This window comes from Oenanthe melanoleuca, chromosome 8, assembly GCF_029582105.1.
Source record: "Oenanthe melanoleuca isolate GR-GAL-2019-014 chromosome 8, OMel1.0, whole genome shotgun sequence".
NCBI lineage: Eukaryota > Metazoa > Chordata > Aves > Passeriformes > Muscicapidae > Oenanthe > Oenanthe melanoleuca.
Genome location: NC_079342.1, coordinates 17,306,141 through 17,328,781, shown reverse-complemented (window position 1 = coordinate 17,328,781; position 22,641 = coordinate 17,306,141). Strand labels below are relative to the sequence as shown.

Below are 22,641 nucleotides of genomic sequence, written 5' to 3'. Positions count from 1 at the left end.
TACGGAGGGAAGTACTGGCTGCTGCTTTGCCAGGCTGCTGCAGCCACTGTCCCTTGTCCCTCAATCTGTTCTCTGCAGGAGTGCCACTGCCCCAGGGACGCTGCCCAGCCCACCCTCAGCAGCCAGGTGTGATTTATGCCTGGGTCCCTGCCTGCCCACCACTCCCTAGGGATGCAGCACCAGCCCCAGGCCGGGCACCAATGCACCCCCTTTTGCCAGGACCCAAGGGCCAGCTGGCCAGGCCAGGGAGAGGAAGGTGCTTGAGGCAAAAGGGGAACGAGATGGGGAAGGGGGTGGGGGTTGGGAGATGGGGGGCGTGGACCCTGCAGCAGGTGCCTGGCTACCAAGCTGCAACAGGAGATGGGAGCATTTCTGCAAGCCCTGCTGAACCTCCAGGCACCAGCTATCCCTGTCTAGAAGGCAAAGGTGGGTGTGCCAAGGCCCAGGGTTACAGCCACACACCCTCCCCGGGCAGTGTGCCCAGGGGTGCACTGGGTCATGGCAAGGAGACAGGCCCTGTGGTGATGCTTGTCCCAGCCCAGGGTGCTCTGCAGCCCGTGGGTGGCAGGCTGAGCATTACAGTGCTCACTTCCAGCTGGCTCCAGGTCCGTGGGGCGCTGTCATGGGATAGCTTCCAGCAGCCAGGCAGTGGAGGACCAGGGGCAGCTATTTTGGGCAGCCCAAGGCACCCCAGCTGTCATGCTCTCTGCAGCACAGTGCACAGGGCAGGGACCTGGGTGCTGCCCTCGGAGAGCAGGACATGCTTCCCACAAAGGACACAGTTGCCCCCCATGCCTAGGGGAGAGCCACATTCCAGGGATGAGGCAGCTCAGTGTAGAGCTGACCTGGGTGAACCCATGCTGAACCCATCCAGACAGCTCTGTGCCTCCCAGACAGGTGTCACCAGGGCAGAGGGAGGCACGACATCCTCGGGACTTGAAGCCAAAGTATGAGCTGCCAGCAGTGAAATCCTTGTCTGTATCCAGGACTGTCCCCACCAGCCACATGTAACCGTGGTGTTAAACACAAGCTCTGTGTTGTGATCTGGGTGCTGTGTGTGCTGCCAAAGCTGCAGGGAGGGCACAATGGGGCAGTGTAGGGGCCCAGCCCCGTGGCTGCTGTCCCCTGGGCATCCACACCCATCTTGCTGCCCAGCCAAGCCAGAGCTCCCAGGCTGTCTGGATACTGCGTGAGGGAATTTTCCCAGGTCATTAGCAGGCACGCAGGCACGGGAGTGGAAAGTCCCCAGGAGCTGTGTCTGCTGGGGATGCAGCTCTCTATGACCACAAGCAATGATGCCTGTGGCATTTCCTCCCGATGTCACTTGCCTGTGCTGGCACTCGCCCAGTCTGTGGCTGGCTTCCACTCAGTGGAAGGCTACAGAAGGTGTGAGCTGCTGGTAAAGGTGGGGCAGGGCTGGGGGAAGGGCAGCCCTTGGCACAGCAGGGACAGGGGTCCTGGGGTGCAGAGGGGTGCCAGAGCAGGAGTGCTGAACTGCCCTCACAGCATTGCATACACACCAGATCCATGCTGGGGAGCAAGGCAGCTCTCACGAGGTGGCTTCAAATTGCTGGCAAATCAGGGACAATTTGGGGTTTTTTCCAAGAGCTTTGATACTATCATGGGTGCTTTGGGGGCAGGAGATGACATGCTGTCATAAAACAGTTCAGTTCCCTACATGTCAGGCAGGATTATCACGACATGCTAGAGAGAATAGAAAGATGGGAAAGCTGGGAGGATAAAACATGAGCTGGTGGCTCTTCTGTGGCATTTCTGCTGCTCCTCTTGCAGTATCCTTCCTGGTAATACAGGGCCAGCTGTGAAATCCACAGAGTGGGCACAACCAGCTTGTGTAGGGACTTCTATCCCCATTCCTCCCATCCTGAAGGCAGAGGTTGTTTCCCAGCAGCTCCTACTCCAGGATATGCAAGCACTGGAGCTGTCATTCCAGGAGGGGAGGCTAAGGAGGCTCCAGTTCTGCATGCAGCATCCCACCATAGGGAGACCTCAAGGCCATATCCAGACCCAGCAGTCCTGGGGCTCATGGTACTTAGGAAGTTCTTGGGACACAACCCCAGGGTCTATCTGAGAAGGTGGAGAGCCAACTCTGTGTCAGGCACACAGCAGAGACAGCATTAAGTCCTGCTGCATTTGATGCACATCTGAACTCAAGGACAAGCCCTGGACCACGTCAGGGCTTCAGCCACTTGGGGATTACCCCGTGCTGCACAAGCCCGTGCTGCAGGCCTGGTGCATGGGAACTCTTCTGCTGGTATTACAGCAACCAGCCCATCCCTCTCGAAGGTGCTGGGAGCTGGCATTTCCTCCCCACCCTTCACCCCTCTGGATCCCTGCCCGCATTTGCCCAGGTTTCCCAGGCAACAGCACTAGTGGAGATAGGAGGGGAGAGGCTGTGCTGCCAGGCAGAGGTGCCACCCACATGCTGACCCATGTCCCCCACGGAGATGGCACTGACGCCAGGAGGTCGCTGCACCTGCCCACAGAGGAGGAAGCTTCCAGCCTCACAGATTTGAATGGCACTGGGGTAGGGGTGCTGTGGCCTCACCACCATGCAAGGATTTGGGGAACATTGTGACACATGCCAGCTTGGGGGAGGGATAGCGAGGAAGGAAAGAGATGAGTGCTCCAAGATGGGGAATGGAGGGATGATTGCAACCAGATGGGGGGAGAGGGCTGAAGGGAGCACAAGTACCATCTGGAACACCTCTCATAAACCCATTTGGCACTGCAGCCTCCCACCCCACAGATCACATTTGCCCTCTGCTCCTGCTGTGTCTCCGGGCACCAGGAGAGCCCAGAAAAGTTCTGACTGGCATGGTAGGACCATGACCATAGGTACACAAAGCAACAGGCCTCCTGGGAAGAAAGTGTTTGCACTCAGGTGTAGGTTGCTAGAAGATGCTGCAGCATCTCAGAGATTGCAGAGGAGAAGGAGCAGCTTTGCTAACCTTAGCCTTGCTAACCCACTTGGGGCTGCAGCGCACCTCCTCCTCCTTCCCCAGTTCAGCGCACAGAGGAGATGCATAGAAAGTGAGAGAAATCCTAAGAAGGATGTTTGAAAGCATGAGTTTCATTCATGGAAGTACATCCCTTAAGAATCAAGTCTGCAACTCCACAGCTGGCAGGTCATCTCTAAAACTCAGATCCTGGGGCAGGGCTGTAGGTTGCAGCCACATTCTGGCTCTGACACAGGACACTGGGTGTGGAATGCTGGGTTCAGGTTCTGGGTGCAGGATTTGGGCTGCAGGTTGGAATGTGAGGCCACACGCAGCCGGGAGCGAGGGTGCTAGTGAGCAATCTGGCTCCTTGTGCAGAGCAGCCATGCGTAGGTGCTGGGAGGGTGTGGGAGGACCCGAGCACCCGCCAGTTTCGCTGCTGCCTTCCCCTTCCTGCTGTGGGAGCCCTCATTCTGGCTTTACCATGCTTACAAAATGAAAGCAGTGTCAGTGCATGACTGCACTCCTATCCTGCAGCCCAGCACACTGGTGAGACTGCTGCAGTGAGGCCTGGACGGACACACCTGGAGCACTGCCCCGTCACTGCCCCCACCTCTAGCCCATCCCTGCGGAGGATTTCCCTAACCAGGCAGCAACTCTCAGGGACAGCAGGGATCCAGAAAGAGACAGGTAAGGGAGCTTCCTAAGTTGGTTGGAACACTGTGAGGTCCGCCCTGGGATGGTGTGCAGGGCTGTGGAGGCGGAAAGGATTCTCGACGGGATGTGGGAAGGGCTGTGCTGTTGCTGTGCTTGGGGTGCTGGGCTGCACCTCTGCCACGCTCCCTAAAACAGCTCCTTCCTGAAGACGCAGGGTGCAGTGCCAAGGCCCCAAGGTGCAGGAACTGGGAGGGATTCAAGGAGCAGGGCAGGGTGCTGGAGAGTAGGCACACATCCCAGCACGTGGGAAGCCCATCGGGATGCAGAGGGGAGGGAAGAGAGGCCTCGGCGAGAGGCCAAGCAAGGGGTGGCCCCTGGCTCACTTGTCATGCATTACTGGAAACATCTGGCCTGGGGTGTGGGGGCGTGCACTGGCTGCACACACATGTGTGCACAGGCACATGGGTATGGAGAAACATAAACACACACATATGTTTTTATGAGTACATGTGTATCAGTACATGTACTCACACATGTTCACATGTGCCCATGTACCCATATGTGTATACATAGGTGCCCATACACGTACAGACACACCTACACAGGCATGAATGTTTGCACTCCCATGTAGATGCCCCCAGACATCTGTGTATATGGATGCCAGCATGTACAACTACATGTGTACACACCCCTAACCACATAGGGATAAATGTACAAATTTGCATGCATACATGTGTGTGTATATATGCCAGCAAGCATAATTGCTGCAGCATGCACAGGCATGGACACACAGGTGTGTGACACACATGTACAACAAACATCCACACAACGCACACATGCACAACTGACAGAGTGACCTCACACATCTTGGCCGGCGCCTGTGGCCAGCCATCCTGCTGCCCGGGATTGCCATGGCACTGTGCCCTGGCAGCGTGTGCTCGCTGTGTGTGAGGGCTCCTCTGTGTGTATGCAGGGATGTGTGTGTGCAGGGATGTGTGTGGCAGTGGGAGCCTCTGTGTGACCACACATCCCATGTACGTTCGCGTGTGCCACATGCCTTTGCAAGCCTGCATTTGCCCCTCCACGTCCGCATGCCTGTGGGCTGCCTGTGGGATACCGGCGATGTTCACGCCCAAGTGTGCCAAGCGCAGAGTGTGCCCATGCATGCCCGTGCGTGCAGCATGTCCGCGTGTGCCAAGTGTGCCCGTGTGCCCACGCGTGTGTGTGTGTGCCACACGCAGCCCGTGTGCCCGCCGTACCGCGTGCGCTCCCGCGGTGCCCGCGGTGCCCCCGGTGCTGCGGGGCGCGGTGCGGGCGCGGTGCGGGTGCCGAGGCGGGGCGCTGGGGAGCGAGGCGAAGCGGAGGGCGGAGCACGGCGGCGGGGGCGAGAGGCGGCGCCAGCCCCCACCGACCTCCAAACTTTCATTAACTCGGCAGCACCGGCGGCAGCGGCTCCGGGCCTGGTGGAGCACCGGCACTGACACCGACAGCGGGCTGGGCGCGGCGGAGCGGCGCCCCCGCGGGCCCACCCGGCGCGGCGGGAGGGGCCGGGCGGCGGCATGGGCACGGTAAGCGGCGCGCACCTCCGCCGGCACCGGGTGCCCGGCCCGTCCAGCAGCCGTAGCAGCACTGGGGATGGCACGGGAGGAGGAGCGGGTGGGCTGCCGAGGAGGGATGAGAAGGGGACGAGGGCGGCGAGGGCCTCCGGAGCGGCGGGGTCGGGGACATCGGTAGCGGCACCGGCAGCGGCCAGCCGTCAGGATGGTGTCGGGAGCGGAAGAGCGGGATAGCGGGATGCGGGGCGGTCCCGCATCTGTTGCTCTCGCGGCGCGGTGCCGGGGCAGCGCGGGGGCGGCGGCGCGCAGAGCGGGACCACCGGCGCCGCACCCGGGGAGGGCGCCGGGCACCGGGGCGGCCCGGCTCCGTGTCGGGCCGGGGGGGTTGGCGGTAATTTTCCACGGGCATGTGCCGGGGCGGGGCGGCGGAGCAGCCACCACGTGGCGGCTGATGTAACCGGGCCCCCCCGCCACCGTACTGCACCGGGCGGCGGCGGCGGCGGCGGCGGCGGGGGGAGCGGGCGGCGGGCGCTGCCCGTGGGGCCGCACCGGAGCCGCCCCCGCGGGGCGGAGGGGAGCATGGCGGCGGCAGGCCGGCCCGCTGCCCGCCTTCCCTGGGCACCGGGGAACCCCGGCCGCGGTTGCGGTGGGCCCGGCGGATGCTGGCGGAAGAAATGGCCTTGCAGGTGGCAGCGGCTGCACCGGTGCATCGGGCCGCCCCCCCGCCGGGCGGGAAGGCGCTGGGGCTCCATCCTTCGGTCGGGCATCCGTGGGCTTCCGTTGGGTGCCGTGTGCTGCCTCCCCGTGCCGAGGTGTGATACCCTGTCCGGGAGCCTCTGTGGGCGCCTAGGTGTCACCGGTTCCAGGGTGGCTGCCACCCGTGCCGGCTCTAGATACGAGCTGCGCTGTCTCCGGTCTGTCATGGCATTCCGCGGCTCTGGGAGAGCCACCCCGTGGCACCAGTGCTCTGCATCCTTGTCCCTGCTGGGCTACGCTGCAGCCTCGGGCATCCTTGCATCCGTCCCGTTGCCACACCACCGCTGGCTTCGCGCTCGGTGCTTGTCAGGCTGGGAGCCAATGCCAGCGGCATCTACGGTGCTCATGGAGGCTTATCAGCACCTGGCAGAGCCAGAGGGGAGTGGCAGCCGTCCGGCCCTTTGGGCACTCCCCCTTCCCCGGGCACGGGGTTAGTTCCCGGTGTGAATTCAGGGCCGCGGGGTGGGCAGCTTTTGGCTGGCTGACGGTAGGTGTGTGATGGGGAGGAGGTCTGGCCACTGAGCCTGCACCTCCCACCTTTGAGAGTTCCCCGTGCCATTCCAAGAGCCAGGCTTGTGGCAGTGATGACATCTCAGCTCGCCTGGAAATGTAGACAGTGCTGAGGAGGGCATTGGCAGTGGGGTGTAGTATCTGCAGTATCTGCTGACAGCAGCCTGTATGTGCTGGAGGGGCTGGGGGCGCACACCACAGCCCCTGGATTACTTCCCCTTATCTACACTGCCCATGCTCCTTGCTTATGTCTTAAGGTCTTCTGCTGATTGCTTCAGAGTCATGGCAGCCCAGGGATAAGCCCTGGGGTGTTTGACTGCTGCTGCTGGTGGTCAGGGACCGTCGGTGCTGGTCAGGGGTCCTTCTTCAACCAGCAAGGGTACTGAGCACTGGTGTAGGATCTGCAAACACCAGTGCTTGTTGCACAGATAATCAAACTGGTGTTTTGCAAGAGCTTCTGTCCCTTCCAGTGAGGTCAGGCCTCAGTGTTCCCCTGGGGCCTCCAGCAGCCCCAGGCTGGGGCAGGGGTGAGGGCCAGGAAGACAGATGCCTGTGCCCGTGCACTGTCCAGCAGCACCTGGCAGCCGGCAGAGCCCAGCGGCTCGGCCCCCCTGCGCCGCACGTGCATGCGATGCACCGGGGCAGAAGGCAATCGTTTCCCATCTGTGTCCTGCGCGGCAGCTGAGCCCTGCGCTGGCCCCGCTCAGCGCCCAGTCCTGGCGCTGTCGTGTGCTGCAGCCACTTCAGCTTCGTCTCTCGCTGGGGGAGAGCTCAAGGGGCCCCTGCTCCTGCCCACGGCCCCGACGCCCACCTGCCGGGGGGCCAGCAGCCAGCTGTCCGCAAGGTCGTCTGTCCACACCGGGTAAATCTTTAACTGCTTCTTGGGAAACACCTGGGAGCTGCCGCTCGTGTGGGTGCCAGGGGGTTCAGAGACGCTGCAGGGGCTGGGAGCCAGCAGGAAGAGACCTCGCCGCCAACCCACCCACCCCAGGCCCTGCGTCCTCCACCAAGAGCCCTGCTACCCTGCAGGTAGAGGGGAGCGACTTGCCTGGCACAGCCGCCCAGTTTCTGGAGGGAGGGGGAGACCTGAGGTGGGGAGTCCCTCCAGTCACATCTCTCTTGGTGTCTTCTCCCCCTTGGCCAGCTTGCTCTGACGGTGGATTGAAGGACGCTGGTGCTGGTGCCGCAGGCAGCGTGACAGAGAGCGGGCAGGCGAGAGACCCTGCACTGGGCAGCCGGCACCGCGCTCCAGTCTTCAGGAATGGCTGATAAGTGCAGCGAGGGGCTGCTGGTAAGTGCAGGGGTGTGGGGAGCGGGCTGGTGTGCGCCACTGCCTCGGGGACACAGAGAACCTGGCACAGGGAGCAAGACCCTGAGGCTTCTGTAGGACTTGGTGTGCCCTCTCGGGACCTCCAGTTGGGGTTGTGGCAGCAGAGTGCTCTCCCAGCATGATGATTTTTGGGCTGATGCTCTCTCTCCATCAGCCTGTTGCCTGTGGGGCTCTTCGGGTGTGGTGTCTCATTGTGCCTGGAGATGCTATCACCTGTTTTCAGGCACTCTGCCCAGTTTTATCACCCACCCCAGCTCTGCAGGCAGGCGACTCTACAGCCTGCTGTCGGCAAAGGGTGCAGGTGTTCCTCCAAGCCGGGTGCCCCCAGAGATTGTGGCTGCTTCTCCTTGCCTTCACCCAGTGGGCTCTCTGAGACTGGGCTGGTAGGATGGTGCACTGGGAGAGGAAGGTTTCTCTGGGCACCAGTGTAGTGCCTGAACTTCCATCCTCATGAGTGGTGTGTTGCAGGGTCCTGTGAGCTGCTGTGCACTTGACTGCACCAGGGTAGCTTTGGTTTTCCAGGCAGATGTGGGATGTGCCTACTGCATGTCTTTGGCAACTTGGGTTTCTGTGACAGCCTGCAGTGCTGCCTTAGACAGGTGAGCCCCCAGGCTGGGCTTGGCTTCTTTCCTTTTTCCCAAAGGATAGGAGCTGAATGCTGAGATTGACATGGTCACCGGGCCCTCCCCTTCCCGGGGGGCTTCCTGAAATAGCTGCACACTCCAGCTGGAGGGCTGGGAGCCAGGGTTTGCCTGGGAAGCCAAGAGCCCGGGGAGCGGCATGCTCCAGCAAGTGCTTCCAGCGCTCCTGCGTGCACGCGGTTCCTCTGCCTGTGTGTCCCAGCACGGCCCCGCGGCTGTGCCAGCAGCACGGAGCCCAGCGCCCGTCCTGCCCCGTAGAGAAGGGCTTGGGGCAGCTGGTGGGATAGGATTTCTTCTGGAGAAGCCCTGGGCTGGTACCAGGGAGGTGCTGAGGATGGATCTGGGGACGTCAGGCGTCTGTCATGGGGACACGTTTCTGTACCTAGCCCTCACCATTGATGTTTTCTTGCTGTGACCAGAGCAGTCAGTGTTGCTGGGGAGAGGGCTGAGCCTGACACCCATGTCAGGGAGCCAAACATTGGAGTGCCCACCCACTCCCCATAAATCTTTAACCCGCTTCTCAGAAGTGCCTGACCAGCCCATCCCAGGGCCAGGGTGTCAGGTGCAGCAGGGTCTGACATGTGCTGTGTTGTCCACCCTGGCTCTCAGACCTCTTTCTGGCCCTCCCCTGTTTGCAGGGTGCAAGGATACCCCTGCACAGGGCATTGCTGCTATGGGGTCTGTGGGGAGGAGGGTAGGTCCCTGTGAGAGCATCCCTGCTCCTGAAGCATCCCTGTTCCTGCATCATGTAAGCCCCAGGAGGAGCTGCTGTGGGCCAGGTTCTGACTGTTGAGCTGCCTGAGTCCCTGGGAAGGGAACATAATCTCTTTGGCTTGCCTCCAGGGCCTGCTAGCAACCTCGTAAAGTTTGGTCCCTGCCTGTCCTCTCATCCCTGCCTGCAGGTGCAACTCCCACCCCCACCGCCTCCAGTCCAGCTGGGCTCTGACCGTGCAACCTCTGCCCAGCGTTGTGTGCAGTGCCTGTGGCTGGACAAGTTTGCAGTGCCCACTGTGCCCTGCCTGGGGAGGGACAGGGGTGATGGGAGGCAGCAGGTGGGTGATGTGTGGCTGTGCCTCAGTTTCCTCACCTGTCACCTGGGGTCTGGAGAACAAGGATGATGCGTACTGCTTTTGCAGGATTTGTGGTTTTGGGTGTCCCTGTGAAGCGCTGAATACTTATTCCAAAACAGGAGGCATTTGGGAGGGGCCGTACCCACCCTAATTCTCCCAAGCCCCAGAAATGCTCTGACTGCAGAGTGTGGGACAGCTCCAAGGGCTGGATCAGTCCCTGTGTAGCTGGGCAGAGGGGATCCCTGTGAGCCACAGGGGAGGGTCTGACTGCCCCTCCCTCCCAGGCCTTTAAGAACATTTTGTTTTGTTGTCCTTGGGATGCTTTGTTCAGGCTCCAACATTGCCAGTGGCTCCTGACTCCCAGGGCTGCCTTGCTGGCACGGCCAGGCAGCCTTTGGCTGCAGCTTGCCAGCTCAGGTAGGTCCCTGCTCTCACCCAAGACCACCCTGACTACACACTGGGGTGCTGCTCCCACTGCACTGCAGGGGGAATGAGGGCTGGGGGGTCCCTGCCTGTTCCAGACACCCCCAGCGGCGCAGTGCCACTGCCCAGTGGCAGGAGCTGCGGAAGTGGCTTTTGGCTGCAGGAGCCCTTCCCGGAATACCAAGGGGCAGCGGTGGGGGGGCTGGCGGGGGATTTTTCTGCCTGAACGCCCTGGGAGAATCATGTCTGCCCTGGTAGAATGGGGCCAGAGAAAGGCAGCCCTGTCGGGAAGCACTCAGCTAGGCACTGGGACAGGTCCCTGGGCATCATTCCTACCCCAGTCACCCTGCAGTCCTGTCAGTGGGCTGGAAGACCTGTGGGCCACCCTCCATATGCATCGCCCCTGGATCTCTAGTTCAGCCCCAGCACCACCAGCCAGTCAGGTTGGGGACCAGAATGCCAGGGTAGGTGAGGGTCCTGCTGCAGGCCCTTTGTTTCCAGCAGCGTGCTTCCATGCAGCTGGCTGTCCCCTCTGTCTGCTGGCTGGGCTGCCAGGGAAGTGGTGCTTTGCTCCCACAGGGCAAGGCTGGCACATCCCCAGGATAAGGCGCTGGGTCCTGCTGTGCTGTGCTGTTCTCAGGCTTCTCTAAGGGGCACGGGGTGCAACCTGCCCAGGGCAATGGGCATGGTGGTGGCACACAGGTGGCCACAGGCAAAATGTTGCAGCTGAATGGGTAATGGAGGGATGCCCACAAGGTGCCCACACATCTTGCAGGGTGTCTGGGCACAGAGCTGCTTGGCTGTACGTAGGGCTGGGGTCACTGGGGCTGGCACAGCATGGGGTGGCTCTTGGCTTGCACATCTTGAGGGGCACAGTTGGGTGCTGCCATCCCATGGGTGGGACATGTCCCGAGCTACTGGATGGCTGTTGCAGGAGGGGACAGGAACAAGCACTGATGCAGGCATGTGGGAGGTTGAGTGCCCACCCCGCACACGTGTGCTGTTCACGTGTGCGCCCACGGCCGCTGCTGCCCGGACCCCAGATGGTCGCCCGAAAGCGCTGGCCCGTCCCCCCGCCCTCCGTGCACCATCATGTGTCACTGGAGCCTTGGCCACACTCCCCAGCCGGGACACAGGGCTGGGAGCAGCTGGGGCACCCCGAGCCTGGCTGCAGGGTACCCTCTGCCTAGCCTCTACTGGGACACAGCACCCCACCAGGGTCCCACCTCGCGCTGGCAAAGGGGTGAGCAGGGAGGTTGTGGGGTGCTGGGCAGTGAAGGGGTCGTGGCACAGCCCTCCTGCCAGCCAGATGGTCCCCCTCGGGGCAGTGACCTTGTAAGGGTTGCCATGGCGGCCCCATGATGTCACCAATAGGATGATGTTTAGTGAAGTAGCATGGCACCAGGCTGGGGATGGTGCCAGCAGAAAGGCTTGTCCCTGTGCCCCTATCCCCAAGCAGGGCCATGCCCTGTTCCTGCAGCCCTTGAATGCCCACGGTTGGGATTGGGCACGCAGGGCCAAGCTGCTGTGTGGATGATGGGCATAGGGGCAGGAATGCATGTGTGGGGCTCAGCATGCTGAGGCATGGAAACAGGGGGCTCTGAGGGAATGTCATCTTCCGCTATGCTCCAAGAGCGGCTCCTGGCCCCGGCCAGACGGGCAGCGGTGCCCGCAGGGAGGGCAGTGCTGCGCACTGGAGCGTGCAGGGCTGCGAGCAGCTGGACCCCGCTAACGAGGCCTCATTAAGTGGGACGGGGCTGAGCCCGCTGTGCAGGCTGCTCTGCCGTGCCCTGCTGCCGAGCCGGGGAGGGCGCCTGGCTCGTGGGGGCAGCAGGGGCAGGCAGTGCCCGCGGGGCGGGCCGGGCCGGGCAGGCATGGTGCCAGGGCAGGTGGCATGGTGGGGCGCCGGTGTCGCGTCGGGGCGGGCGGCAGGGGGCCGAGCCTGGCTGGGAGGCAAGTGGGGAGCGGTGCCAAGCGCTGGAGGCGGCGGGCGGGGGAAGGCGGGAGGGCGGGCGGCCGCTGCTGCGCCGGAGCCCGAGGTGCCAATGAAGCTGGGGACTCACGGAGCCGTCCAGCCTGGGCCCCCGGATGGCAGCTGCCAGCAGCCAGGCCCCCGCGGACCCTCTCAGCAGGTCAGTGGGCAGGTGAGAGCAGGGTCTGGGGGGCAGAGTGGGGGGCGGGCCAGGCGGAATGGTGGCCATGCCGGTGCTGTCCCCCCGCCACTCATGGCTCTCCAAAACCCTTTGTACTGTCTTCGGGGTGGTGGCTCGGCAGGGCTGAGCTGCAGCTGTAGGTTGTGCCATGGCATGCTGGAGAGGTACCCCCAAGCCCCACAGCCTTTGATGTGGGCGCTCCAGGGAGGGAGGAGGGCAGAGCATGGCACCAAACCCCTCGATGGCCGCAGTTGTGTTGGGAGCAAGGAGTGATTGCCTGACAGTTGTGTGTTTGTTATCCCTGGAATCTACTGATTTTGCAGAAGAGATGCACAGCACCTGGGTTGCAACTCAGTGCTGCAGGGGCAGAGTGCAGCAAAGATTCTCCTTTTGCCCCCCTCCTCTCTTCCCTTTCATGGGTATCAATGTCAAAGTTTGCCTCAGCCCCCCCCCGGCTCCTCAGGGCAGTACTGGTGGGTCACAGAACGTGCTCAGAGCTGTCACTGGGGCTGGACAGCCTTCTGCAGTGAGGGGTTGTGAAGGCTGTAGTACTCCTGAGAGGTCCTGGGGTTTGGGCATGCCCCTCATCACTGCATTACTGCAGCTCTGGGGCTGTCCCCAGCACCATGCCAGATGCCTTTTCCCCCACAAGATGCCTCTGCTACACAGGGACAGGGGCAAACATGGGGCTGGGCACCAAAGAGAGAGGGTAGGGAGAGTGAGGATGTGCTGGCGAGGCTGACAGAGTCAGGATGTGCAGGGGACAGCAATGTCTGATTGCAGGGATGACACCTGTGGATTCATTACCCCACATACCAGGGACAAGGAGTGCAGGGCCTGATTATAGGGCCCCCAGCACCCAGGATCAGAACAGAGTCAGCAAAGGCACCCAGGACACCCCCTCTCTAAGTGACCACATCCCTTGGGACCCCCACCTCAGGCTGGGGTTCATGTGCCTCCAACATCCTGCACCCCACTTTCTTGCCCTGGAAGAGCCACTATTGTGGATAATGTTGTAATTAGCGCATTTTTCTATCTTCCAGCAGCCCCTGCCTAAAACAACCCTGAGTTTGTTGCCATGGCAATGAGCAATGACATCAGGCTGATGACATCAGGGGTACTGGTACCCTCTGCTGCCATTGCAGGAGCAGCTCTGACAGCCCCTGAGTTGGAGGTTGGATGGAGAAATTGGGGGTTCCTCACTGTTTCATGGGGGATGGATAAAGCTTGTGCCCCTCAGAGTGCCTCTGCTGTGCTGGCATACCCCCATGTGGACAGTTTGAATGGGAAGAAAAGAGGAGGGGGTTCATGCTGGAGATGCCTCCCATGAGGACATCCCCTTCCAGTGTCGACCCTGCCACCATCACAAGCTTACCAGCCATAAATCAGGGCCCCTTAGGGAAGTGGGGCGCATCCGGGCACCCCAGCCAAGCTGTCATTGTGTGAGGCAATGCTGCTTAGCATGAGAAAGACTTTGGTGCCAGGCAGGGTGATGGATGATGCTGCCTGCTTTGCTGGGCTGGGGAAGTTTTGGCCGTGGTGTATGGGGGGCTCCCTGGGGAAAGGGGAGGAAGGATGCCCTGGGCACCCTGAATGTCCCCTTTTGGGATGTTTTTGGATATTACCTTTTGGAACTTCCCTTTTGCAGACATCTGGGGTGCCTGTAGCATCCTTCCTCCTTCCTGATGTTATCACCCAAGCCAGGCATCCTTTGAAGCTGCATTGGATTACATGCATGGAAAATTTGGGGCCTGGGAGCAGGACCTGGTCCCCCAGAGACTGCACTGTTGCTGGATCGCAGCTCTCCTTTTGCATTCCAGCCCTGTCTCCTTCCCACAGCAGGGAAACGGGGGAGTTTCATCTTCCCAGATGTCTGGGTTCTCTCTATCCACCCCCTTCTTTTACCATGTGGGGTTGGGAGGGTGGTTAATGAGTGTAAAGGGCAGGGTGACCTTCCTAGATTTGGGGGGTGGGGGGGGTTGTAGCGAGCTGATGGGTGAGCATGCAAGTGTTTGCGCACGTGTGCTCACTTGTGCATGCATGGGCACACATGTGGCCGCCCCCTTTTTGGGGACAAGTACACCAAAGCCCAGTGCTGCAGGAAAGGAGGAGGGAACAGCATAGGCCTGGTGGTTTCATTGCACTGGTGCCAAGCAACTCAAATTTGGGGTGCTCCATGAGGCTTGGGAGTGAAGCCAGGGTCATCTGAGCAGAGCAATGGCTTGGAAGAGGGATGAGGTCCCCTGTGGGCACCAGGGCTCCTGGCTGAGCTGGAGTCATGCAGTGTATCTGGTCCCCTCACCAGAGCCTTTGTCAGGGAGGCTGGAGCATTGCCCCTCTCCTGCTGGCTGTGCTGCTCATTAGGAGCCTTGTTAGTGCGAGCAGCTTAATCAGAGCTTCCCGGTCGGATCAGTCTGCTCGAGTGGGCAGTGTGCCCTGGCATGGGACACTGCCAGTGTCCTGTCCCCTGCTTTGGGGATCCCTGAGTCCTGCTCTTGCACAGCACCCCACAAGAAGAACCTCTGCTGGGAGGGAGGTCCCCCAGCAGCTGGAGCTGCTGTGAGCTTGTTTCTGATGGACCCTTGGCTCGCAGGTCAGGCGGGGGCACTCGGGTTCCCCATCTGGGCACGGCAGCATTGCCCCTATAGCCCTGCCCAAAGTGTCCCCCGATCCCCCTGTAGCCCTGCCCAAAGTGCCCTCCGATCCCCCTATAGCCTTGCCCAAAGTACCCTCTGATCCCCCTTCACCCCTGCCCAGAGTGCCCTCCATCCCCCTTCCCCCTGCCCTGCACCCCGCAGCCCGCGGCGCGTGCGGGCCCCGCTCGCAGCAGATGGCTTTGTTTGGCAGCGCGGCGCCGGAGTCGCTGGGCATCACGTCCCGGCTGTGCCGCCCTAATCAAATGATACGGTTAGGTGCACCGCGCCTGCTGCCTGCGCCCCGCCGGCGTGAGCAGATCCAAAGTGACGGCTCCCATTTGTGCCCTGCTCACTGCCGGCGTCAGCCCTTGTGGGGGGCATGTGGATAGGGGGGCAGGGGGTGGGCAGGGGCACTGGGGTGTCCGTGGTGGTGAGACCAGCACTGTGGAGTTCCAACAGGCTCCCAGGGCTGCTGGCACCCTGTGCTGCTCCTGTAGGAGCGTGGGTGCTGTGGGATTATGGACAGGCAACCAGCACCCTCACCCCATGCACCCATCCATCACCTGGCCTCAGGTGGGGAGGGGAGGGCTTGGGGCATCCCTGCATTTCGAAATGCCATCTACCCCCAGCCTAACCTGCCAGAGCTCCACAGCATCCATGCAGGACATTTGTCTGACCCCAGGGCTGTGCTGGGACAGAGCCATGGGGCGATGGGTTCCATCCCTGTTGGGTGACAGGCACTCATTTCCTTTGTTGTTGTCCTCCTTGGTGTGAGCTCACATTGTGTGGCAGTCTGCACAAAGCGCCCTTTCTTGACCCCTTCTGCCCCCCTGCCCCCCCATTCCTCTGCAGTGAGAAACAGCTGGGCTCTGGGGCTGTCCACACAGGGGACCCAATGGCATGGGACCCCCTGTGAGCTGCCCCAAGCATGGTGCCCTTGCTTAGTGCTGAGCTGGCAGCAGGATCCTGGCTGAAGCAGGGTGCTTTTCCCAGGGGGTTACCCAGGCCCTGCCAACTCTAGTCACTGCACCTCATTTCCCATCGAGAGGGGCTTCTGCTTCAACCCGGGGGACCCACAATTTCCCCCCGTGGTGGGCAGTGGCCACCCAGCAGGACCTCTCTGGCTGGGCGCAGGGAGGGGGGGCACGAGAACAGAGGCCTCTTTGTGCTCTGGCGCCTGGACCTGCTTTGTATGAGTTGCAGGCTCTCCCTTTGCTGCAGCCGGGCTCTGGGCAGAGCCATTCACTGGGGGGGCTGACACTGCTGCCCTCCCCCTCCTTGGCACTGGTTGTGCATGGCAGGCAGTGGAGGGGCGGGATGGGGAAGGATGCTGGGGACCTCCCAGCCCTGCTCGGCGGCTGTCACCCTTCCAATGGGGCCAGCAGGGGGGTCCCCAATTGACACATCCCACGGCATCTCTCTGCAGAACGGCGCCGTGCCCGGGGAGCAGGGCAAGCAGGAGAAGAGCGTCAAGCGTGGCAACTGGGGCAACCAGATCGAGTTTGTGCTGACCAGCGTGGGCTATGCCGTGGGCCTGGGCAACGTCTGGCGCTTCCCATACCTCTGCTACCGCAATGGGGGAGGTGGGTGCCGTGGGCCAGGGAGTGGGTGTTCCTCTGGGCAGGTGTGGGGGTGTGCACCCCAGCCCCGCATGGTATTTCTTGGGGTGGTGCAGGGCATGGGAAGCACGGCCGTGCCTGGGGTTACTGCTCACTCATCCTTTGGTTCTTGCTCACCAGGTGCCTTCATGTTCCCCTACTTCATCATGCTCGTGTTCTGCGGCATCCCCCTCTTCTTCATGGAGCTCTCCTTTGGGCAGTTTGCCAGCCAGGGCTGCCTTGGCGTCTGGAGGGTCAGCCCCATGTTCAAAGGTAAGGAGCTGCCTGTGCATACTGGCACAGGCCAGCACGGGACACCTGCTGTCACAGTGCCCGGCAGCTGGTGTGATCCTCACACACCATGGGGTGCACACCTCTAGCACATCACATGGCCCGGTGCAGGCACCTGCAGCTCCTGCAGTCCTGCAGACTCATGCCCTGCACACAGATCACAGTCTGCGTTGCACTGGTCCCCTGTGCACATGCCCACCCTGGCTACGCTGCCCTGCACAGCCTGCCTTGCATCCCTTGTACGCATTACACATGCCCCTGCACACACGTCGCATCTCCTGTGCAAACCCCAGCCCTGCGTTGGCATCCACTGCAGGCATTACACACACATCCCTGCATATGCCACACGTGTCCCCTGCACGTCACCCCTGCAGAGGCCACTCAGGTCCCCTGAACACACTGTGGCATGTCCATGCAGTTGTCTTCCTGGACCATAGGTAGCAGGTGCTGTGCCCACGTGCTTGCCCTGCCACGTCTGGACCCTGCTCCAGGTGCATGTCCTGGCTTACCGGTGTGCTCCCATGCTGATGGCTCCCCTGGCCCAAACCTGCAGACCCCAGATAACTGCAGGCCTAAAATCACTGTAGCCAGGAGCGCTCCCCACCCAGTTGTTCTCTTGGGCTGCAGACCCCGAGGGTTTGCCTGCAGTCTGTGTGCATTGCCACGTGTCCCAGGGGAACCTTAGCGCCACTAGGCTTGTTTGGAGGTAAAGGATCCCATGCACAGTGTTCCTCATACCCATGCCAAAGCCAGATGCTGAGCTGCAGCATGGCTGCAAGGCTGCTGACAGCATTGCATGCAGCCCACCCCTCCCGTGGCACAACCCCTGGTGCTGTGCGCCGTGCCGTGCCGCCGCACCCTGCCGCTCACCCCTCCCGGTGCTGTTCCCAGGCGTGGGCTACGGGATGATGGTGGTGTCCACGTACATCGGGATCTACTACAACGTGGTGATCTGTATTGCCTTCTACTACTTCTTTGTGTCCATGACGCCCGTGCTGCCCTGGACGTACTGCAGCAACCCCTGGAACACGCCCGACTGCGTGGGGGTGCTGGACGGGAACCTCTCCAGCCGTGCTGCCCTCAACATCTCCCAGCTCCTCAACACCACCCAGAAACGCACCAGCCCCAGCGAGGAGTACTGGAGGTACCGAGGCCTGGGAATCAGGGCTGGGGGAGCTGGTGATGGCTGGGCCCCACTGACGCTGCTGCCCCCTCGCCAAACAGGAGGTATGTGCTGAACCTGTCGGATGATATCGGGAACCTGGGCGAGGTGCGGCTGCCCCTCCTGGGCTGCCTTGGTGTCTCCTGGGTCGTTGTCTTCCTCTGCCTCATCAAAGGCGTGAAATCCTCGGGGAAGGTACCTGTGTGTTCCCTCTCTAGGCCTCTCCTTGTGGGTGTGGACATGCCTTCAGGATAGATGGCCATGTCTCCTCTAGGCATAGCCCCTCCCCTGCTGGGAATGAACCTCCCCTTGTGGACATGTCCCCATCCCTTCTGGGCACAGCTCCTCCTCTTTTAGCATTGTCCTTGCCCTCTGTGAGTGCTCCTCCCGCTCTGGGAAAGGTAACACCCCTGTGACCTGACCACATCCCTCTAGGACACAGCTCCTCCCATGTGGCCATGGTCCCACCTCCTTTCCCATAGTCCCTTTTCTGGACGGTATCCTCTCCTGCTCTGTCACTCCACACTCTGGACCATAACCCCAGTCCATAGCCACACCTTAGCCACAGCTGCCTGTGTCCCCATCCCTGCCCCCATCCCCACCTCACTGAAGTGCTGCCCCACAGGTGGTGTATTTCACGGCCACCTTCCCGTACGTGGTGCTCACCATCCTCTTCGTGCGCGGCATCACGCTGGAGGGGGCTGTCACTGGCATCATGTACTACCTGACGCCCCAGTGGGACAAGATCCTCAATGCCAAGGTGAGCAGGGATGAAGGGTGGCGGGCAGCCAGGGCTGAGTGGGGCTGGGGGCACAGCACTGACCATCCCACTGCCACAGGTGTGGGGTGACGCAGCCTCGCAGATCTTCTACTCGCTGGGTTGTGCCTGGGGCGGGCTCATCACCATGGCCTCCTACAACAAGTTCAACAACAACTGCTACCGGTGAGTGCCTGACCACAGTCCCCCAGCCCTGCACTGTCCTCGTGTGCACTGCCAGCCTTGACTCCTTTTCCCATAGGGACAGCATCATCATCAGCATCACCAACTGTGCTACCAGCGTCTACGCTGGCTTCGTCATCTTCTCCATCCTGGGCTTCATGGCCAACCACCTGGGTGTGGATGTCTCCAAGGTGGCCGACCATGGGCCAGGCCTGGCCTTTGTTGCCTACCCTGAGGCCCTCACCTTGCTCCCCATCTCACCACTGTGGTCCGTTCTCTTCTTCTTTATGCTCATCCTCCTGGGGCTGGGTACACAGGTAGGTCATGGTGGGAGCAGCATGTTCAGATGGGGTGGCATGGTGGGGCCAAGATGGTGACATGCTGCCCCCTCTGCCCCATATGTAGTTCTGCCTGCTGGAGACTCTGGTCACGGCCATTGTGGATGAGGTGGGCAACGAGTGGATCATCCGCAAAAAGACCTTTGTGACGCTGGGAGTGGCTGTGGCTGGCTTCCTGCTGGGCGTCCCGCTCACCACACAGGTAGGTGACCACGGAGCGCCATTGCCATGGCCACCTTCATCAGCTGACTCCACTTTGTTGCCACTGTTATGGTCGTGACAGCCAGGGCCTGGTCTTGCCAGGCCAACATTGATGATGGTGCCCAGAACGAAGTGTCTCTACACTGACTCTGGCATCAGGCATTGCTGTGCCAGCTGTGGTGGTGTGGTATCCGAGCTGTGGTACCGGCGCAGTCAGCACATTTGTGCTGTTGCCATGCCAGCAGCAGTGGTACTGCAGGAGCAGCTGTGCCAATGAGTTTCTCTTCCAGGCGGGCATCTACTGGCTCCTGCTGATGGACAACTATGCTGCCAGCTTCTCCCTGGTGGTCATCTCCTGCATTATGTGCGTGGCCATCATGTACATCTATGGTAGGTACAGCTGCCTGCAGTCAATGGGACGATAGGGCTGACGCAGCTGGCTGGTGGGGAAGGGTTTGCCCCAATATCTGGCTAATCAGTAGTTTGCTCTGTGCTGCACGGGGAGGCTGTTTCCCAGTCGGGAGCTGTGGCCTGGGGAGGCTCATGGGTCCCACCATGATGGCTTTGGGTCTGGGGCTGGGGCTGGAGCTGGGTGGGCGGTGAGGGGGTTCAGGTCACCACCAGGGCTGATGGTCACTTTTCTTCCCAGGGCACCGCAACTACTTCAAGGACATTGAGATGATGCTGGGTTTTCCTCCCCCGCTGTTCTTCCAGATCTGCTGGCGCTTCATCTCACCTGCCATCATATTTGTGAGCATCGCAACCACAGGGCATTGGGCTGTGGGAGGAGGGGGTGAGGAGCTCAGCTGGACATGGCACTCCCTGGAGGGGAGAGCGTTGGGCTCAGGAGAGCAGCAATAGGGCAGAGCAGGGAAGTTGTGGGGACAGAGAGCAAGCTGCCTGCTCCCCACTGGCTGATCCTGCCTATCCCTTCCCAGTTCATCCTGGTCTTCACAGTGATACAGTACCGGCCCATCTCCTACAATGACTATGTCTACCCTACCTGGGCCATCAGCATCGGCTTCCTCATGGCGCTCTCTTCCGTCATCTGCATCCCCATCTACGCCATCTACAAAGTGTGCCGTTCTGAGGGGGACACACTGCTTGAGGTGGGTGGCCAAGGGCTACACCCCTTTGTCTATGTCCCACCTGGGACGGCCATCAAGGCTGTCCCTGACCTCACTGGAGCTGTCAGCAATGGCTGTGTGCAGGCAGCATGCATTGGGCACCACATGTCCGTACACCCCTGGAAGCTGCTGGCATGTTAGTGCAGACTGGGGCAGGGGAGCATGGTGGGTGCTAATCTTGTCTCCATCCTCTCCTTTTCCAGCGCTTGAAAAATGCTACCAAGGCGAGCAAGGACTGGGGCCCAGCGCTGCCTGAGCACCGCAGTGGGCGCTACGCCCCAGTGTTCAGCCCTTCCACCGAGTCCCACCTGGAGGTGCAGCCCCTGCAGCCAGAGAAGGGCCAGAATGAAGCAGCGGCTGCATCCCCCGTGCAGGGCAGCAATGGCTCAGCCCACAGCCAGGACTCCAGACTGTGACTCCCCACAATCCCCACACCCCTCTAACCCCTCTTGCACCTTCCGCTGGCGGAGCCTGGCTCCGGGCTGCACTGGACCATGGGGGCTCTCAGCACCCATCCCCGAGACCCCCCCACCTCCTCGCCGGTTAACCCCTTCTGCCCCCGCCCCCGTGGCGTTTGTTAACCCTCGTGTTTACGGTAACCTTTGTGCTCGACGCTGGGACAAGAGAGGAGGGGGCACAGCCCCGGGAGGGCCGGGAGCCAGAGGCACTTTGCAGGGGCCTTGACCTGGGGGTATGCACAGGATGGGGGGGGTGGGATGCTCCCAGGCTCCTACCCCCCCTTCCCTAAGCCAGGCAGCCTGCCCTGCCATGGGGCACCCTCCTGACCTTCCCCTGGGAGGACATGGGGTGGGACCAGGGTTGGGCATGCCAGGATTGCCTGCGACCTGTGTGTGCACAAGGCTGCCATGGCAGGGGTCGGCACTGCAGGGACCCCCAGCCTGGGTGCACGCTCACTGTGGCTCAGAGCCTACTGGGTCTCACTGGTGGTTGTACCCAGGGCTGCTGCCAGGCACCAGGCCAGCACAGGGAGATGGGGGGCAAGCATGTTGCTTGCATCGGCAGGGGGATCTGATGGCACAAGACACAAGCACTTAGAACACACGTGTGTATACACGTGTGTGTCCCTCACAGACACAGGATGGGCACAGATATGGTGTATATGGGCATGAACGTATGCACGGTATGCCGGGGCTGTGCAGGCAGTGAGCTGGGATGCTCCTCTTCATGAACCCCTCCACCCTGTGGCCCCACTGGGGTCTGTGGGTGCCCTTCTGGGTGGCCAGGCATCGCCTACAAAGCTAGGCACAGCCATAAGCAGCATGGGCACAGCCCAGTGCCGCTGCCTGCCCCACAGTGGGGCAGGAGGCTGGGGAGTACTTAAGCCTGGCCGGGGGGTAAACAGACAGGGATGAGGTCCAGCTCTCCCTGGCAGCCCCAGCACTGGCAGGGGACGACCCTCCATGGTGCTAAGGGGGAGCAGGATGGACCGGCCTCCCCCAGCTGCTGCTTAGCAAGAGGTACCAGCGGAGACACGAAGGGCTGCACCAGCCCACTCGCTCCGAGCCATCTGGGGATGCTCAGTCCCCAACCAGTATTAGTGGCACGGGACGCACTGGCAAAGGCTGGGTGGTTTTAAATCTGTCTTCCAGCTCCAGCCAAAGGGCTTGGAGCTCTTGATTTGGGGTGGTGGGGTGAGACCCTTCTGACCCCACTTGCTCCCCTCCCAGCCAGACCCTGTTCTCCCTCTGTTGCAGCCCCGAGGCTGGCACAGGGACATGGCACAGCTTGGCACGGTGGCGGGCAGTGGGCAGCGCGCCCCAGCAGGATGTTCCAGCTCCCCGTCCCGAGCCCCCGTCGTGCCGCGGCGAGGGGCGCCGGTTCCCGCATGGTGCCCGTGCCCTGCCCCTCGAGTCATGCCGCTACTCTTCACCTCTAATTGTTAGCAATAACGCGCGCGTCCCTGGGCAGCGCTGCCTGCACCAGTGTCTCTGGGCAGCACTGCCCGTGCCAGTGTCTCTCCTGGTGTAGAGTTCTAAAGTATCCTAGATTTTAATGAGATTTATATTCCTGAGGCTGTGTCCTGCTGTGGCCTTCTTTGGGAACCGTGTGGGGGGAGAGAGGGGTTGAAGAGTGGGGGCCCACCCTTACTGAGTGCAGCATTTTTCACCTCTGATGCCAGGTATTGGCACTCAACAGCCAGCTAGGTCCTGGTGAATTCTCCTTTGCCCTACCTGGATGTACAAAACCAGCTGAAGGTAAGGTAGAGGATGGAGGACGGACTTATCCCTGATGGGAGAAGGCATTATCCCCAGATGGACAGGAGGGCAACAAATG

At 61.4% G+C, this 22,641-nt stretch overlaps 1 protein-coding gene across 3 annotated transcripts; it reads left to right on the top strand.

The window, feature by feature from the left end:
• Positions 1-5,033: 5,033 nt before the first annotated feature.
• SLC6A9 (solute carrier family 6 member 9) lies at positions 5,034-22,378 on the top strand. Of its 3 annotated transcripts, none has more exons than XM_056498237.1 (14): positions 5,034-5,182; positions 7,581-7,727; positions 16,116-16,272; positions 16,429-16,560; positions 17,470-17,722; positions 17,803-17,935; positions 18,366-18,500; positions 18,580-18,683; positions 18,760-18,997; positions 19,086-19,220; positions 19,510-19,609; positions 19,869-19,969; positions 20,158-20,328; positions 20,550-22,378. In XM_056498237.1, the coding sequence occupies exons 2-14, from the start codon at positions 7,698-7,700 to the stop codon at positions 20,760-20,762; spliced, it is 1,902 nt and encodes a 633-aa protein (XP_056354212.1). In that variant the 5' UTR covers positions 5,034-5,182; positions 7,581-7,697; the 3' UTR covers positions 20,763-22,378. The 3 variants fall into 3 exon arrangements, with proteins under 3 accessions (XP_056354212.1, XP_056354213.1, XP_056354211.1); XM_056498236.1 differs by lacking the exon at positions 5,034-5,182 and adding an exon at positions 7,332-7,465; XM_056498238.1 differs by lacking the exon at positions 7,581-7,727.
• The last annotated feature ends 263 nt before the right edge of the window (positions 22,379-22,641 follow it).

Excerpts from the sequence above, each read along its gene's own strand:
- SLC6A9 (XM_056498237.1), top strand. The coding sequence starts at position 7,698 with ATGGCTGATAAGTGCAGCGAGGGGCTGCTG. Across the intron at positions 16,561-17,469 it reads GGTCAGCCCCATGTTCAAAG|GCGTGGGCTACGGGATGATG; the intron begins GTAAGGAGCTGC and ends TGCTGTTCCCAG. Across the intron at positions 19,970-20,157 it reads TCTCACCTGCCATCATATTT|TTCATCCTGGTCTTCACAGT; the intron begins GTGAGCATCGCA and ends ATCCCTTCCCAG.